The sequence below is a fragment of the Heptranchias perlo genome, chromosome 19 (assembly GCF_035084215.1).
Source record: "Heptranchias perlo isolate sHepPer1 chromosome 19, sHepPer1.hap1, whole genome shotgun sequence".
NCBI lineage: Eukaryota > Metazoa > Chordata > Chondrichthyes > Hexanchiformes > Hexanchidae > Heptranchias > Heptranchias perlo.
Genome location: NC_090343.1, coordinates 19,085,408 through 19,105,462, shown reverse-complemented (window position 1 = coordinate 19,105,462; position 20,055 = coordinate 19,085,408). Strand labels below are relative to the sequence as shown.

The 20,055-nt window shown below is 44.6% G+C and overlaps 1 protein-coding gene across 1 annotated transcript in view; it reads right to left on the bottom strand.

The window, feature by feature from the left end:
* ptprt (protein tyrosine phosphatase receptor type T) overlaps window positions 1-20,055 on the bottom strand; it is a 721,453-nt gene that overhangs the window by 40,698 nt on the left and 660,700 nt on the right. Inside the window, exons 23-24 of the mRNA XM_068000862.1 lie at window positions 18,183-18,219; window positions 1,506-1,603 (exon numbers count right to left, since the gene is read on the bottom strand). Coding sequence (XP_067856963.1) covers window positions 1,506-1,603; window positions 18,183-18,219 — 135 coding nt within the window. The remainder of the gene's footprint in view (window positions 1-1,505; window positions 1,604-18,182; window positions 18,220-20,055) is intronic.

The window sequence follows — 20,055 nt, the reverse complement described above, 5'->3', positions numbered from 1 at the left end:
TTCCTCCCACACAATGGTGACACTGTTTGATTAGAATGTCTTGACATCTTAAATAATATCATTTATCTCTAATCTATATCAAAGATGAAAAACAGCCAAGCCATATAATAGGAGAGAACATCAAACATAGTTTCAGTACAATAATGAGACATTTTCACTGAACACAATGAGCTGATGAAAGGGTTTGCATCAGTTCACTTCCGATCTTAAGGTGCTTTGACACAGGACACAGTTTTTTCAAAACAGGTGAGGTAAGGGGAGGGTGGGGGTGGTGGGGAGGTGCAGGAAATTATGAGAAGCAGATTTTATGCCAGACTATATAATAAAGAAAGCCTCTACAATTGCATGGACATCCTATTGTATGGGACAGATTTACTCACCTGGAGAGTGACAGCAACATCTTACACCAGTGGAAGACATTTGTGTATGACTATAAGTCATAATAATCATAATGCAAAGTCTATGACCTGGACGTTCTATTTTATCCCAGAGCAAACCATTTGTAGGTCCCTGCTGGTGAAAAATGGCTGCTGTGTTTTTGAACATAACAACAGTGATTACGCTTCAAAATTAATTAATTGGCCGTGAAGTGCTTTGAGATATTCGGGAGATGGGACAAGATGCCATATGAATGCAATTTCTTTCTGTAATGTGGGAGAAGACCAGTTACTATGCAACTGCATTGCAGCTGAGACTATTGGGGTAGAAATTTGGGCACACCCGATTCTCCATTTCCTTTGCCCGAATGGCTCAAGACTTCCCCGATATTGGGCCTCAGGTTTCATTTCAATGCAGGAGTGGGGGCCTCAGAAAGGCATCTGGCCCCTTACTTGCAAATGCAAAGGGCCTATCGCCTGTTTCATGCATGGGCCCTGCATGTCTATTTTGTTTCCTTCACCAATATAGCGGTGGTGCATTTCTCTCCGGAAATGTACGCGCACTTCCTGCCTGCCATACTGGGGGCTTCGTGGGCTGGTTAGCAGCTGAGAAACAGATGCTGTGTGGCTGAATTTATAGGATTTGACGTTTCAATAGGTTCTCCTCTACATCTTAAAGTGAAACATTCTCAAGTGCGGACAGAGTTTAGGTTTTTTCTCACTTTAGGTTGCTACCTCATAGTTGATCAATTAAGCCCCTGCACTTTGCTATTTAGCTATTATTGGATTATTTCTCGGGGGACCGAATAACAAAAAATAGTAACATACAGTAATTTCAGACTAGATTACAATTAAAGCACTTACATTTCATTATCTAAACTGTGTAAGTAATAGACTACTGTCCTAAGAGAGCAGAATGACATTCTTTGAATTTCATTTTACAATTTATTGCATACAATAAAATTCATTAAAGTATTTATTAGTGCAACTTGGGAACCCTGAAACTACGACATAATACATGGTTTCAATGAACAAGTATTGAACATTATCCCAAATCAATTTATGAAGTCGTAATTTTGCTAAAACATAATTGATAGATACAAAATGAATTTAGAAGGCATGTCATACCCTTCCCACTTCCACCAGATTAGTTACCATGACGATACTGGATGAATTCTCCTGCCATATCATTCTCCAGAAATCTTTAACTGTCTCCTGCATAGGACCTTGAGTATAAGAAAACAAAATAAATGCTTATTGTTTACTCTTGTATTAATGTATGTGTAATGACATGAATTACATTTTGCACTAAGGCACGCTCCAAATTAAATTGGTTTCCAAAGATTAAATATAGGAATAAATGCTGGTAATTAAGAATCATTTACAAACATTTCATTGCAATTACTTAGAAATCACACTGGTATCAACAATCTGAGGTAATAAACTAAATAATTTTCAACTGGAATTATACAATTTAAATAGGTGGATTATATTCACCTGCATCCCTACCCACTGCCACTGAAACCTTCCTCCACCCTCTGTCCATTGTATGCATTCCTCCCTTTCCTCTGCTTCACCCTCACAGCCATAGGCCTCAGCCATCAGAGCCTTACACTGGAATTATCTTCCTTGCTCCTCTCTTCTTACCTTCAAAAGACTCCTCAAAATCTTTTAAATGTCAACTTCATCCTCCTCTCCTGACTCTTTACCTAATTTCTGCTTAGTATGCAAATTCCGCCCTTTGTTTTGAAGTGTTTTGGGACAAATTGATAAGCCTAAGGTGTTATATTTGTGTTGTATTGGTCAAATCCAACAGCACAGCACGCATATTATGTATCAATCGAAGGTTACAGCGCCAAAGCAAGCCATTCAGCCCATCAAGTTTAAGCTTGTGCTTTTCTCCTCATGGGCCACCTAGTCTAATTTCCCTCTCCTGCTTGTTCCCCAAACCTTTAATATTTTGCCTTTTCAAGCATTAAAATTCTCTTTTAAAAACATTTTATGGACTCTCCTTCAGCGATATTTGGTTGCAGAGAATTCCACATTCTAATCACATTATGTACACAGAAATCTTTTTAAACTTCCCCTTTAATTCGTTTTGTGATTACCTGAAATCTGCGACCTCTTGTTGCTGCGTTGCCAACCAGTGGAAACAATCTATCATTATTTACCTCATCATAACCCTTCATAAGCTTGGAGACCTTTATCAGATTAACCATTAACCTTGTAACCGCTAGAATTGGAGTGCACAATGAAAATATGGTGGAATGCACAAGATCTAGAGAGAGCTAAAGAGCCCATCTGCTTGAAATTTCATTACTGTTCCATGTTATAGCAAGATGGCTATTAACACTATCAAATTGCTGCTTTATCTTAAATGTTATAGAGATACCTGTGTACTTGCTTCTTTTTTTCCTGTATTTTATACTTTCAAATATTAGTCTGAGGTAGCCAGGGAGAACACAATTTGTACAGACTCCGCTTTTCTGTCTCATCATGAATGGGATCAATTGATATTGGCTAATTCTTAATTCATGTCACTGGAGAGTAACTTCATTGAAGCGGGAATTCGATTCAAACTGTCTTCATCTTGGTTCCCACTGGTCCCCCCAATCTGTTATAATTTTCACTCATTTGCTGAGTGTTACTCATGTTGGTTTGAAAATGCAACCTAATTTGCTACACGTCCCTCTAATTTTTCAAAAATTAAGAACAGAAAATTATGAAAATGCACAGCAGGTCTGTCAACAACTGAAAAAAGAAAAGTCAGGTTTTCATTTCAGAAGCTGACCCTACTTTAGACCCAATTCCAACAAAGAATCTGCACCAAAATATGAAACTGCTTTTTCTCTGTTCAAATGCTGACAGACATGTGTATTTCCTGGATTTTCTGTTTTCAGCTCAGATTTCTTGCTCCTACCAAGTACAGTGAACAAAATAACATTAAGAAATGTGATGCAAAACAGAGCATTGGAATGGGAATACAGAGATAATCAAGAAGAGCAGAGACAAAAATGGGAACTATTGAGGCTGGTATAATTGTCAACAAGACACCCCAATTTCAATTGTACACGTATGTGAACCAATGGAAATACACCAGTAAACTCTAATGCAAAACTCACACTGTTCAAAATACATACAAAAGTTGTACATATTAGAAAGACCAAAAGGATCCTTTCACCCACTTGCCAAAATTCTATTCCATCAGCCAGCAGAAGAACAAACCTTTAGTCATATAACTGATGTTGGGGTAAGGTTCCAGCTACTTCTGCACCCCCTCACACACACAAAAAATTGGATTGGGTTACCACTAATTGGAATATGGGGAAGTTAGTCCAAGAGGCCACCCTCAAGTTCTAGGGTAAAATCCAACCCCTAAACATTTATCCTTTTGATTCCCACAGCCAGCCTCACTGAGAACGTATCATTGAGGCTGAACTGACACAGGAAGGTTTGTTCAAACCAGTCTTCCAACAATATTCTAGTATGGGAGAGACCAAGTTTTTACAAACTTACTTTGCTGGAGACAGAATATGAACATAAGCAGATTGTGCCATTTAGCATCTGAAGCCATCCACACCTTGTGGGGGAGTTCAAACAGCACCACACAACTGGGATGCTTTTATGAATGATGAAAAGCAAAAGGTTAATTAAACAGCCCATTCCAGGATCAAGGTGGATGCCCTACAGAAGCCCTAAGGGGCAGTGTAGTGAATCTAAATTGACCATGATACCAATTACAAATTTACTCTGCCTCACAATGACATTTCACTATGTATAAACTATAGGACAGACCTAGAAGACATGGAGGTGTTTTCTAATTTCTCCACAGGCTCTCCAACATAAGTATACCATGTGTGAGCTCCATTTATATAACATGGGTTCAATTGTGCATCTTACAGCCTTTGGATACTGTCATATACCACAGGCCCTAGATGTATGGCGGTAAATTGTATGAGTAACGCACCTGGTGGTAACTTCGCTCAACAGGAGGGCAGATCAGATATGTCATCCTTCAATTTTCCTATCATTAGATTTAATGACTATAAAATCAGGAGGGCCGTGGATCAGGCTGCCTGATTTCTGCACCAAATTGTCCAATCTTCTCTTTTGTGGAGTAAGCCTCTGCAGCAGGAGCACAAACTCATAACATTTATACAATAAGGCAAATTCAGTCTTGCGAGGCGGGAGTACAGATCGAAGAGAGGGCTAAGATTAGCCCTCTCTTTGATCTGCACTCCCGCCTGATTGCTCAAATTGTGCACCCATCGAGTGAGGTTCACTGCCAGGAGTGGAGCTGCCCACTGTTTACGAAAACATTACAGCTCAGCATGGCCCTTGTCCTGCTTGCAGATAATAACTTCCCTCTGAGTTTTTTTTTATTTGTTCAGGGGATGTGGGCGTTGCTGACGAGGCCAGCATTTATTGCCGATCCCTAATTGCCCTTGAGAAGGTGGTGGTGAGCCGCCTTCTTGAACTGCTGCAGTTCATGTGGTGAAAGTTCTCCCACAGTGCTGTTAGGAAGGGACTTCCAGGATTTTGACCCAGCGACGATGAAGCAACGGTGATATATAAGTCGGGATGGTGTGAGACTTGGAGGGGAACGTGCAGGTGGTGTTGGTCCCGTGTGCCTGCTGCCCTTGTCCTTCTGGGTGGTAGAGGTCGTGGGTTTGGGAGGTGCTGTCGGAGAAGCCTTAGTGAGTTGCTGCAGTGCATCCTGTGGATGGTACACACTGCAGCCACAGTGCGCTGGTGGTGAAGGGAGTGAATGTTTAGGGTGGTGGATGGGGTGCCAATCAAGTGGGCTGCTTTGGCCTGGATGGTGTCAAGCTTCTTGAGTGATGTTGGAGCTGCACTCATCCAGGCAAGTGGAGAGTATTCCATCACACTCCTGACTTGTGCCTTGTAGATGGTGGAAAGGCTTTGGGGAGTCAGAAGGTGAGTCACTCGCCACAGAATTCCCAGCCTCTGACCTGCTCTTGTAGCCACAGTATGTGTGTGGCTGGTCCAGTTAAGTTTCTGGTCAATGGTGACCCCCAGGATGTTGATGGTGGGGGATTCGGCAATGGTAATGCCACTGACTGTCAAGGGGAGGTGGTTAGACTCTCCCTTGTTGGAGATGGTCATTGCCTGGCACTTGTCTGGCACGAATGTTACTTGTCACTTGTCAGCCCAAGCCTGGATGTTGTCCAGGTCGTGCTGCCTGCAGGCATGGACTGCTTCATTATGTGAGGGGTTGCGAATGGAACTGAACACTGTGCAATCATCAGTGAACATCTCCATTTCTGACCTTATGATGGAGGGAAGGTCATTGATGAAAGCAGCTGAAGATGGTTGGGCCTAGGACACTGCCCTGTGGAACTCCTGAAGCAATATCCTGGGGCTGAGATGATTGGCCTCCAACAACCACTACCTTTGTGCTAGGTATAACTCCAGCCACTGGATAGTTTTCCTCCTGATTCCCATTGACTTCAATTTTACTAGGGCTCCTTGGTACCACACTCGGTCAAATGCTGCCTTGATGTCAAGGGCAGTCACTCTCACCTCACCTCTGGAATTCAGCTCTTCTGTCCGTGTTTGGACCAAGGCTGTAATGAGGTCTGGAGCTGAGTGGTCCTGGCGGAACCCAAACTGAGCATCGGTGAGCAGGTTATTGGTGAGTAAGTGCCGTTTGATAGCACTATCGACGACACCTTCCATCACTTTGCTGATGATTGAGAGTAGACTGATGGGGCGGTAATTGGCCCGATTGGATTTGTCCTGCTTTTTGTGGACAGGACATACCTGGGCAATTTTCCACATTGTCGCGTAGATGCTAGTGTTGTAGCTATACTGGAAGAGTTTGGCTAGAAGTGTGGCTAGTTCTGGAGCACAAGTTTTCAGCACTGCAGCCAGGATGTTGTCGGGGCCCATAGCTTTTGCTGTATCCAGTGCACTCAGCCGTTTCTTGATATCACGTGGAGTGAATCGATTTGGCTGAAGACTGGCTTCTGTGATGGTGGGGATGTCGGGAGGAGGTCGAGATGGATCATCCACTCAGCAATTCTAGCTGAAGATGGTTGCAAACGCTTCAGCCTTCTCTTTTGCACTCACGATCATGGAAGCATAGAATGATACAGCACAGAAGGAGGCCATTCGGCTCATCGTGCCTGTGCTTGCACTTTGGTAGAGCTATCCAATTATTCCCACTCTCCTGCTCTTTCCTTATAGCCCTGTAAATTTTTTCCCTTCAAGCATTTATCCAATTCCCTGTTCATAGTTACCATTGAATCTGCTTCCACCACCCTTTCAGGTTGTGCATTCCTAATCACAACAACTCGTTGCATAAATTTCTTTTCCCTCATATCGCCTCTGGTTCTTTTGCCAATCACCTTAAATCTGTGACCTCTGGTTACCGACCCTTCTGCCACTGGAAACACTTTCTCCTCAATTACTCTATCAAAACCTTTCATGATTTTGAACAAGTCTATTAAATCTCCTCTTAACCATCTCTGCTCTAAGGAGAACAACCCCAGCTTCTCCAGTCTCTCCAAATAACTGAAGTTCCTCGTCCCTGGTAGCAATCCAGTAAATCTCTTCTGCACCCTTCAGCTGAGGCCTAACCAGTGTTTCATAAAGGTTTAGCATAACTCCCTTGCTTTTGTACTCTATGCCTCTATTAATAAAGCCCAAGATCCCAAATGCTTTTTTTAGCAGCCTTCTCAACTTTTCCTGCCAACTTCAAAGATTTGTGTATATACACCCCTAGGTCACTCTGTTCCTGCACCCACTTTAAAATTGTACCATTTAGTTTATATTGCCTCTCCTCATTCTTCCTACCAAAATATCTCACTTCACACTTCTCTGCATTAAATTTCATTTGCTATGTGTCTGCCCATTTAACCAGTCTGTCCACGTCATCCTGAAGTCTGTTACTTTCCTCCTCATTGTTTACTACATTTCTGAGTTTTGTGTCATCTGCAAACTTTGAAATTATGCCTTGCACACCCAAGTCCAGGTCATTAATATATATCAAAAAGAGCAGTGGTTGTAATACTGACCCCTGGGGAACACCACTATATACCTCCCTCCAGTATGAAAAACAACCGTTCACCACTACATACTGCTTCCTGTTCCATGGCCAATTTTGTATCCATGCTGCCATTGTCCTTTTAATCCCATGGACTTTAAGATGAAAAGGATTGGATTTTCCTCTTTGGCAGATTAGTTACTAAATAAATGTGAGAGCAGGACTTCCACCTGCCGCCCCAAACCATTTCCCTGGGTCAGAAATTGGAAGTCATTAGTTAAGCTTGTTCCCGGCGACTAAAAGGGAGCCCAATGGGGAAACACATCATAGGATTAGTCGAGTTAGGAAACCTTCTTAGAAGAAAGGCACCATGGGTTGACACTTGGGTGAGAAATGAATGGAAGGCAATTATTGGCCCCGACATTTATGGGGAGGCCGGGAGGGAGCGTGTTTGCAGGAGGTATCCTGGAAATTATGGGAAAGTAGAGGTCCTGCCAAATTTAACGACAGGACCTCATTATCTTTTTTTTTACTCCGTTTCCGGCCTGGCAGCTGGTCAGACTGTTAGGCTGGCTGGCTGCCAGGTGGGAAACCCAACGGCAGAAGGCCGCAGGCGGGGACCATTGGGGACGGTCCCCTGCAACCCGGAAAGAGTGGGGCCTGGTGGAGGGTTGTGGGGGGGGTGTGGGTGTTGCAGTTGGATCGGCAATCAGGAGGATGGAGGGAGAGAGATATCGCGGGGCAGAAATGGGGGGGGGGGGGGCGGTGTCGGGCCGGCAAGCAGGAGGGAGGGGGGAAAGCTCGGGATCGCAGGTTAGGAGGGGTGGGGGGTTGGCCAATCATGGCAGAAGATTTGCTTGAGGGGCCGGGGGAGCATTCCTGCTCTTCCCAACCCAAAAGCAATGCTGTAAAAAGCACTTAGATGCTTGATCCAGCTGCTCCCGCCTCCCTTTTGCTGCCAGGTTTCCTGAGCCTTGACACGCAACATGCAATACGCAAATGGCGGGAGGCGGGTATGCGGTGGGTTGGGGTCAGGTTACCCGTTTTAAAATTTTTAACCCACCACCCCGACCCTCTCCCGCCCATCATGGCTGGGGGAGGGAGGGGTGTTAAAATTACCCCCATTGAGTTTGCCATTAAATTAATCAGGTTTGTCACATGTTGCACTTTGAATTACATTTGCCCTTTTCGTTGTGATGACAGCAAGCAACAGTGTATTGCTCACTAACATACTGAACACAGATTCAATCAAGGCCAATTAGATGGCAACGGTGAAAAATATTTCAAACATTCTAGAGGTAATTTCTGACCTTTGCTTCCGCTGGGGAACCTTTCCCATTTCAATGAAATGCACAATCCTCCAGGGAATTGTGGACTCTGGAATCTCCAATAGACGCTTTCAGCAAGCAAGGCTCCCCTCACAGGGCACAAAGTCAGAGAATTACCCATTGATGCCTTTTCAGCCAATTGAATTTTGTTATTCGGTCCAAGAGTGCAATGAATTGTTTTATTTTGGTATAAAGCTGTTGCATAATTCTCAAATGACAGCTGCCCTAACAGACAAGGTACCAGCCAAACTGAAGTGACTCAGCTTATTTTAAATTAAAATTAATTTATTTCTAAAGCATCAGTGCAGAGCCCTTTACGGGACCTTACAATGTAATCTTACAATGATATCAATGTAATCTGCATTTGGTTTTACTCAAGAGAAAGATCACAAAGTTAAAAAACATGGTCCCTATTGCAAGTGAAATATGATTATATTACTGTCTTTTCCTATGCATTGACTAAAATGTTTCGTCTAGTTTTGTAGTTTTATTTTTGAAAGGCAAAAGCAAAACAAACCCACATTTGCACCAGGCAATGACCATCTCCAACAAGACAGAATCTAACCACCTCCCCTTGACATTCAATGGCATTACCATCGCCGAATCCCCCACCATCAACATCCTGGGGGTCACCTTTGACCAGAAACTTAACTGGACCAGCCACATATATACTGCAGCTACAAGAGCAGGTCAGAGGTATTCTGCAGCGAGTGACGCACCTTCTAACTCCCCAAAGCCTTTCCACCATCTACAAGGCAAAAGTCAGGAGTGTAATGGAATACTCTCCACTTGCCTGGATGAGTGCAGCTCCAACAACACTCAAGAAGCTTGACACCATCCAGGGCAAAGCAGCCTGCTTGATTGGCACCCCATCCACCACCCTAAACATTCCCTCCCTCCACTACCGGCGCACAGTGGCTGCAGTGTGTACCATCCACAGGATGCACTGCAGCAACTCGCCAAGGCTTCTTCGACAGCACCTCCCAAACCTAAGACCTCTACCATCTAGAAGGACAAGGGCAGTAGGCACATGGGAACAACACCACCACAACTTGGAGCACGTTCCCCTCCAAGTCACACACCATCTCGACTTGGAAATATATCGCCGTTCCTTCATCGTCGCTGGGTCAAAATCCTGGAACTCCCTTCCTAACAGCACTGTGGGAGAACCTTCACCACACGGATTGCAGCGGTTCATGAAGGCAGCTCACCACCACCTTCTCAAGGGCAATAAATGCTGGCCTTGCCAGCGATGCCCACATCCCATGAATGAATAAAAAAAAGTTAGGATATTACAGTGGCAAATGTACCTACATGCCCGGTGACATTTCTCACTACACTGTTTGAAGATATTGGTGCATAGTTTCTGGAAAATATTATCACACATACAAATTTAATAAATCAAAATGTGTCATACAAGTTCAAAATATCATTGCTTTAAGTGACTAGATGCTGAAAAGCGCCTGGATTGAAATGATTTGTGCAAAAGCTACAATGACAAATTAATCAAAGCTGCCACAGCATCTCCAAATTACATTATATGTATATATACTCTTAATCCTATCAGCTATGCTGTTTAGATTTAACATATCCATTAATACTGATTTTCTTTCATTCAGTTAACATTTTGGTGGTTCATAATAATGCTTCAGAATACTGATTTTGATGGGGAATTACAATGTTAGGTTTGGGCTAAGGAAATGTAAGGCAACTGCTTGCTCAGTGTCTATGTACGTCTCAGAATACAGAATGATGTGGAAATGGTATAGGCACTGTACATTAATAACAATTTTCAGTGAGCTTTAGGGTTATTTTGCAGCATATGAAGAAATCTCACTGCATCACAGCAACACCTGCAGTAATTTTTTATTTCCCCTAAATCACACAATATTCTAAGTTCAAAGCATTCTTCATGATTTTTCTTTTGAGCACAATGTAAGTGCTTCTCAAAATAATGGGACAGCTGAATGCTGTACTATTATAGCCAAATATTCTCTTTCATACCCGATTCATTGCTGCCATTATAGAAAGCTGCTGCCCTACCATTGTTGGAAGATGCAGAGCTATTCTTGATCAATACTATTCTATCAGCCAGAGTGTGCCCTGAGAGGCTATGGAACACAGGGAAAAAAAGAAAATGTATGACATTGGGAACTCAGTGGTGCACTAAATTAGCATACTAGTCTTTCAACTTTGGGTCATAAGTTTGAATCTAGCCCAGACTGATGACCTGAGATTGGATAGTGGCAATCCAGTTCCCTGTGGCCGTGGCATCAGCCAAGAGCACAAAACTGTCCTTAATTAGGCACTGAAGTGGCAATCTCAGAGAAACCATGTGGGAAATGGAAAATATACTCTTCTGAGGTTGCAGTCAGGCATGCTGTTTTGGAACAACAGAAGAAGGTGCATTGTGAATCTAACTGTGTTACCTTATGCACTTGCTTATGAAGTAACTGCTATATAAGATGATTCCTCTGCTTTCAGGCAAAGAAAATAACATTGAATAAAATTCAGTAAGAGACAGGACTGAATAAAGTGGAGTGAGAAATGGGGCACTGGATAAGTGAAGTGAGAAATAGGGCACTGGATAAAGTGCATTGGGAGACGGGTCTCTGGATAAAGTGCAGTGAGAGATGGGGCACTGGACAAAGTACAAAATAGTCTACATTCTCTAGAATCATTCCATTGATGGTTATTGATGTGGGATGCAGGTTGATAAAGCACTTTAGTTTTGGAAACATTAATAGAGAGTCTGAATAGATTGTAGGCTTCAAAAAAAACTGTCCAGGATTGCTTGAAAATCGCTGGCAGAATGAGCCCCAATTGTACAGTCGTCAGCATATGTAAGATTGATGGTGATGGTGGTGAGAAGTTTTGTCTTTGCCTATTAGCTCCTTAGATTGAAAAGCTATCCATCTAGTCGGTACTTGATTACTACGCCACAGGATAGATTGACAGAAGCTTGAGATAGAAAAGCCGCGAGGAAAATAGGAAAAAAGACAGGTGCAATGACGCATCCTTGTCTTGCTCCAGTTTTGATGGGGACGAGTTCAGATTGAGCCCCACTGTAGAGTAGCCTTCCTTTCATGTTGTCGTAGTGCATTGGATACAGTGCAGTGGGAGGCCAGCATTGGAAACATAGAATGGGAGTAGTTGCAACAGAAAGTGAAGGCTAGGTATTTATATTTGACAAAAATACTTGTGATTGCACTTTCGATGAGATGGCTGGACCCCTGCTCTACTTTTCCAGTGGGAGACCACAGAAATACAAGTTACAAGAAGTTACAACACGGAAACTGGCCATTTGACTCAACCAGTCCCTGTCGACATTTACCCTCCATGTGAGCAAATAGATCTAATCACATTTAGCCACCCTGTTCCCATGTCCTTACAACTCCTTTTCCTTCATCCACTTATCCAATTTAATCATGAATGTTGACATTTTTTTCTGCCTCAACCACTAACCCTTGAAATGAATTCCACAGCCTTACAACCCTTTGTGTAAAGATGTTTCACCTGCCCTCGGTTCTAAATCTCTTGCATTTAATCTTTTATATAAACCCCTCTACTACTCGAAACATTCTGCTTCTATCCAGTTTGTCTCATCCTTTTATAATTTTAAACACTTCTATCAAATCACTCTATAATCTGCATTGTTCTAACTTAAAAAAAAACAATTTTTCAAGTCCTTCTTCATATTTTTATTTTCTGATACCAAGCATCATCCTAGTGAATCTGTCTTGTACCCTCTCTGAAGCCTCCATAACCTTCTTATTATTTGGAGCCCAATATTGCACACAATACTCTGACTGAGGGCTTATTAAGATTTTATAAAGGCTCCTCATTTCCTCTTGGCTTTTATATTCGAAACCTTTTGTGATAAAACATAGAATTCCATTAGCCTTTTTTTAATAGCCTTATCAACCTGGGTGCGGCCTTTAAAATTCTGTGAACCAGTAACCCCGATTGCCTCTGCTCTTTCACAGCACCATGCCTACTTCCACACAGAGCATGATTACTGCTGTCATTTTCTTTTACCAAAATGCATCACCTCACACTGACATTGAATTCCAGCCACAGCATTGTAAGTATAGTTAGGAAATGATTTGGAAAACTGCTGAGTGATTAGGCTAATTAACATTCTCCTCTAAAAGGAGTTAAGTGACATTTCCATTTTTCTTTTTTGGCTAAACCTGCAACAAAAAAAATCCAATCTTCAATACTGTTCACTGTACAGAGTACTCACAACCGTGTTGCTATTCGTGCAAGTTTAGATACCCCAATAAAAGAATTGTCACAAAGTTAGGCTGTGACTTGAAAGTTTTTGCACCATCGGCGCACAGTGGCTGCAGTGTGTACCATCCACAGGATGCACTGCAGCAACTCGCCTAGGCTTCTTCAACAGCACCTCCCAAACCCGTGACCTCTACCATCTTGAAGGACAAGAGCAGCAGGCACATGGGAACAACACCACCTGCACGTTCCCCTCCAAGTCACACACCATCCCGACTTCGAAATTTATCGCCGTTCCTTCATCGTCGCTGGGTCAAAATCCTGGAACTCCCTTCCTAACAGCACTGTGGGAGAACCTTCACCACACGGACTGCAACAGTTCAAGAAGGCGGCTCACCACCACCTTCTCAAGGGCAATTAGGGATGGGCAATAAATGCTGGCCTCGCCAGCGACGCCCACATCCCATGAACGAATGAAAAAAAAAGTACAAAATTAATTTTGGACAGGTCTCAATGCTCCACAGACGATAAAGTGCAGTGGAAAAACAAGATAATTACAACTGTGGACAAGACAAACAGAAACCAATTTTCATCTTGTGTCTTGCTTGCCTTTCCCTTTGTCCAAGTGAAGGTCTAAAGGAGACTGTAAGTTCAATTAAAATAAAATCTCAGAGGTATTACGTATTATAAATAATTTAGCTGTTGAGGATCATTCATTTTTAATACACATTTTCTGTAGGAATAGAAGAAAACTGGTCCATCAGACTAAATTGTAGAAATCTATTTAGGTAATGGGGAAGAGTGATGATCCAATACAGGTCAACAAATGGAGAATTCAAAGAATTGCATCTTTAAAGCACCTTTAATCGTAATAAAACACCTTAAGGTGCTTCACAGTGAACCAAGTGGTATCAGGAGAATTAAGAGAACTGACTGAAAGCAAGACACATTTTGAGGAGGCTTTTAAAGACAGGGGAGTCAATTTTGAATTTTGAGTGACCAACCCATGGAGGTCACCCATACCTGCAGTGAAGAGACAGCTGCAATTTTGAGGCACCACCCTCATTTACATTGGACGGCTTCGGCTGCCATCAAGATAAGTGCTGGAGTGTGGGGAAAGGGGGTTGAGTCGCACCTCTGCTCCTCTGGGCTCTACAAAAAGAATTTCACACTCACCTTGCCTGGGCCTCATTGACTTTATCACCCATGGAAATAATTGGAGCATGCACGGGGCACGCTTCGACCATTTCCAGCTGAAAATGGCAAACAGAGTCCTAGGAATTGAAGTAGGCCAACCACCTGAAACAGAAACGCAGGCACTTTGGGCGCCTTTCAAAATGCCGCTGGCCGCATCGTTGGGGTTAACAAGGCGGTAAGGCTACCGACCCCATTTTAAGACAGTTACCACTCCGTTAACGCCAGGTGAAACAAATTAAAATTGACCACAGAGGGCAAGTTGTATGATGAAGTGCTTTAGGCAGGGAGTTTCACTCTCCAGCAAAGGGAGATTTAGCAGCAGGAGAATATTTGTTCATCCTCTTGCCCAATAGGCTCTGGGTGCTTCGTTTCTCCTGGCTCCTCTCAAGTATCAACAGAAATAAATAAAGGACGACGGAATGACATTTCACCTTTAAAAGGAAATCAACAAAACTAATCAACCAATGGTAACGACAGTAGCAGTGTCCAAGTTAAAGAAGAACTACATTTACTTTATGAACATAGCAGTCCGAGCCCGCATGCAGCAAGACCTGGACAATATTCAGGCTTGGGCTGATAAGTGGCAAGTAACATTTGCGCCAGACAAGTGCCAGGCAATGACCATCTCCAACAAATGAGAGTCTAATCACCTCCCCTTGACACTCAACGGCATTACCATCACCGAACACCCCACCATCAACATTCTGGGGGTCACCATTGACCAGAAACATATCTGGACCAGCCACATAAATACTTTGGCTACAAGAGCAGGTCAGAGGCTGGGTATTCTGCGGCGAGTGACTCACCTCCTGACTCCCTAAAGCCTTTCCACAAGGCACAAGTCAGGAGTGTGATGGAAAACTCTCCACTTGCCTGGATGAGTGCAGCTCCAACAACACTCAAGAAGCTCGACATCAACCAGGACAAAGCAGCTCACTTGATTGTCACCCCATCCACCACCCTAAACATTGGGCTCGATTTTACCAGCGGGTTTCGTGTGCGTTTCCAGCGGGGGGGCCCCGAAAATCCCGATATCCAGGCACGTGACCGGATCGCGCCACGATCCCGCCCACTTCCGGGTTCCCCGATGACGTGCGGGGGTGCGTGCGCAGCCCCCACTGGTGGGAATCCTGCAGGCAATTAAAGCCAGCGGGATGCCACTTGAGTGTATTTATTTTGCTTGTTCAGGTCATTAACTGACCTGATTAAGGGACTGTGTGTGATTTTGGAGAAACATGGGACTATTTCACACACTGGGGGAAACAGTCCTAGTTGAACTGGACGTGTTGCAGCCGTCAGCCTGTGGCAGCTGCAAAGGTCCATTTGACAGGTGGGTGGGGGGGGGGTGGAGACCCTCACCCATTGCAGGAGGCCGCTCTGTCACTTGGGACAAAGTGTGGCCTCCACCACCCCCCTCCTGATGGTCAAAGTCACCAACCTGCACACTCACCCCGGGGTCCGGAGACATGTACCTACCTTGCGGACCCCCTCAGATGTACATATTGCGGATGGGGGCCGCCGTAGCTGCAGTCATGACCTCCTCGGAGGGCGCACAACATCGCCAGCCTCGCCATCCACCCCGTCCACCTCTGACACGTGGAGCTCCACAACACAGTGCTGTGACACATCCACCTGTACAGCAGGAGGGAGGGCTACCGCAGAGAGAGACGTGTCGCAGAGGGCACTACCCTCGCCACAGGGTCCACAGACCGAGGCGCAGATCCCCGGACCTCTCTGAGCAGCAGTGCACACGGAGGCGCAGATTCACTCGACATGTAGTCGTGGACATCTGCAGCCTCTTTCATGCCGAGCTGCTCCTGGCTGGCCCCAGCATCATCTGCTTACCTGTCGCTGCCAAAGTCACCACTGCCCTCCACAACTTCTCCTCCGCATCCTTCCAGGGTGCAGCCGGGTACACCGCCGATGTCTCTCAGTCATCTGCGCGGAGGAGCCCTGCAAATACACCTGCACCTACTCTGCAGTAACACAATGGGTGGCATCAGTGGTGGGTCCTCATAGTGATACCCAGGAGCGGGCACTATTGCACAAAACAGACAGGATTCGCGGAGACATGGCAGTGGTGGTGCCAATATAATGTGTGATGTGAGTTGTTCTGAAATTCAATATAGGTAACACCCATGACAAACCCTCAAACACCCTTGTGCATCCCCTTCATGCTCACGACACGTTTGCCTTACGCTGCCTACTGCACATGTGTGATACATGCCCTGTGGCTGCAGCACAGGTGGTGGCAGGTTGAGTGAGGCTGGCCGTGAGGGAGATGCACGAGAGGGTGAGTATGGGATAGAGCCATGAGATTGTATGAGGATTGGGTTGCGTGGTAGTGGCGGGGTCAGTACTCGCGAGGTGAGTAGGTGCAGGTAAGATGAGGATGGGGTTTGAGTGGGTATGAGGGGTGATGTGACAGAGTAGTGTTGGCGGTGCCGAAGGAGATGTGGGGTGGGGGCAGTGTTGTGGCAGACGGAGTATAGGGGAAAGGCTACGTGTTCTCACTGTGGCTGACCTACTGCGGTCATTGGAGCACCTCCTGCACTGTATGCAGGTGGGCGATATGTTGGTGGTGCAGGTGACCTCCTCTGCCAGGCCTTCTTGGTGGCAGAGGCAGGCCGCTTCCTCCCGCCCGCCGGGTGGAAGAGCTCTGTCCTCCCCCTCCTCCTCACCCCATCTGATGATACCTGGGGTGACGCATCATTAAACTGGGAGCAGCCTTCCCCCTGGGCTGCTCCATGCTGTAATGTGTTCTATTGGTTGCAGCATCTGTCAGTGGAGGACTGCCCCTTTAACTAGAGAGCCTCCAGCTGACAGATCGTACTGCGCATGCGCAGCCCGCCCGACGCGCAGATCAGCAGCGTGGAGCCCAGGAGAGCAGGTAAATGGATCCAATTAGTGTGTTGTCTGCTACGATCGCGCGGGCAACCCACTAATTTCACCGAGCGTGTTGACCACGCTCCCGAAACCCAACCCGCCGGAAACCCGCAGGCCTGGTAAAATCGAGCCCATTCACTCCCTCCACCACCGGCGCACCGCTGCTGCAGTGTGTACCATCCACAGGATGCACTGCAGCAACTCGCCAAGGTTTCTTCAACAACGCCTCCCAAACCCACGACCTTTACCACCTACATGAACAAGGGCAGCAGGCACATGGGAACACCACCACCTGTACGTTCCCCTCCAAGTCACACACTATTCTGACTTGGAAATATATCGCCGTTCCTTCATCATTGCTGGGTCAAAATCCTGGAACTCCCTACCTAACAGCACTGTGGGAGTATCTTCACCACACGGACTGCAGCAGTTCAAGAAAGCGGCTCACCACCATCTTCTTGAGGGCAATTAGGGATGGGCAATAAATGCTGGCCTTGCCATTGACACCCACATCCCATGAATGAGTTAAAGAAAACCCAAACAATACATTAAAAAGTCCTTTACTCTATCTGATCAAATAGTTTTCCACAAGAAATTAAAGTGTACTGCAGAGGTTTCACTTTTGCCTGCTAGCAATTAAGATTGCACATGCGGTTGGAGGCCCGTACATCTAACATAAGCACACCTATGTCCAGTTAGTACTGTTCTGTTTTAATGCTAGAAATTTTCTAAAATTTGTAGTCAGTGTTCAACATGGAAATGGGATGATAACTGTCACAATTTATCATGCTGTTGCTTCTTTTTCATTAGTACTGAAACACAACTCTGTCTCAGTGTATCAGTTATAAATCCATCTTATAAAATTCTGTTAGGTACCTGCAGCAACTGAGGTTCAGTTCTGTTCATAAATGCTTTATGAAATTTCACCATGTAGCCATCCTATCCAAGAATGTGTATCTATAAAGTGACACCGTGCTTCTCTCTAATATTCCAACTTTCTAATTTTTTGTTGCACTAAATCAGAAACACTTCAAATCGTCATTTTGGAAGACAATTCTTTTTGAATATTTACAAATAAAGTGAAGCATGAAGCATTAATAATCACATACAAAATGCTGCAGTGCGTAAGGATTTGTTATTGTCTGTCCTCACCTTGAGTAGCTATGTAGTGACGTGGCCTGTGGTAACCCTGAAAAACAAAGAGGAATTCAAATACATCGTAAGAGAAAAACCCATTTTTGCACTAACTCCAGTTTAGACATGCGGGTGGATTTTATGACTTCCACATTCCCAGCACAGAGCTTTATGCAATGGAAGTTCATACGAGGAATTTGGGGATGGATGCAAAACTGTAGGGGGCTCACTAAGAAATTGCACAAATTCCTGATGTGCATTCCCATTGAGTGAAACATTGCATCACGAAGGCAAATTCATAAAATCTACTTTGTAATGCAGCTACTTATAACTTCAAACACAAACTAACACTCATGCATTCAGTAACTGTTCAAATAGAAAGGGGTGCAGAGTGTCCCTTAATGGAAAGTAGACCATCAAAAAAACGCAGAGAAGCAGCCAAGACCTAAATCATGCTCATGCAAAAGAAGTATTTATTTTTACTTCAGTAATAGAATTGTCCTTCAGACAAGACATGGAAACATAGTAAATAGGAGCAGGGGTAGGCCATTTGGCCCTTCGAGCCTGCTTTGCCATTCAATATGATCATGGCTGATCCTCTATCTCAATACCATATTCCCGCTCTCTCCCCATGCCCCTTGATGCCTTCTGTGTCTAGAAATCTATCTATCTCCTTCTTAAATATATTCAGTGACTTGGCCTCCACAGCCTTCTGTCGTAATGAATTCCACAGGTTCACCACCCTCTGAGTGAAGAAACTTCTTCTCATCTCAGTCTTAAATGTCCTACCCCATATCCTGAGACTGTGACCCCTCGTTTTAGACCCCCCACCAGCCAGGAGAAACATCCTCCTTGCATCCAGTCTGCCTAGCCCTGTCAGAATTTTATATGTCTCAATGAGATCCCCTCTCATTCTTCTAAACTTGAGTGAATATGGGCCAAGTTGACCCAATCTCTCCTCATACGTCAGTCCTGCCATCCCAGGAATCAATCTGGTGAACGTTTGCTGCACTCCCTCTATGGCCTTTCTTAGGAAAGGAGACTAAAACTGCACACAATACTCCAGGTGTGGTCTCACCAAGGCCCTGTATAACTGCAGTAAGACATCCTTGCTCCTGTACTCAAATCCTCTTGCAATGAAGGCCAATATACTATTTGCCTTCCTAACTGCTTGCTGCACCTGTATGTTTGCTTTCAGACACTTCAAAGACAATGAGGATGAGTGTCCATGCTGTCTCCGGGGAACTTCACACATAGCATTTATCATAAATTCATGAGCAGCGACATACAAAGTTTTCCATTGATTCTCAGCAGGTAGGGCCAAATTTTACGAGTCTGTGCAGCTGACAGGGATCTTGCCCACCAGCAGGATACATAAAGGATGGCTGGAAAATCATAAGCAGGGCATGCCCGAATTTCTGATATGCACCACTGGTAGGCGACGTACCCCATCAGCAGCGCAGACTCACAAAATTGGCCCTAACGTCCCTGCCTGCTTAGAATTAATATCAGAATCACGATAAATAGCAGCTAACGTGAGAAGCAGACATCTGCTGCAGCTATCATAAGTTATAATCAAAGAACTTCCAAAAACTTGGAGCCCGAAAATTCCTGGTGGGCTACTGCGCTGCATGAAGGGTGGTGGGACAGGACTTCCACCCATCAGTCTGCTCAGGTCTTGATCCTGGGGATCAGGTAATGACATAAAGGGTGCAGGCATTGATGGTGCTCCCTGGGCATCTGCTGTACCTGGCTGTTCCATTGATTTAGTTTATTTTTTTAAAATGCTGCCATTTGTCTGTTGCTATTAGGAAACCAATGTTGGCCCCAATTACACCAGTATGTCATGCTGACAAACAATGTGTGCCTGCATCATGTTATCGCCACGGAA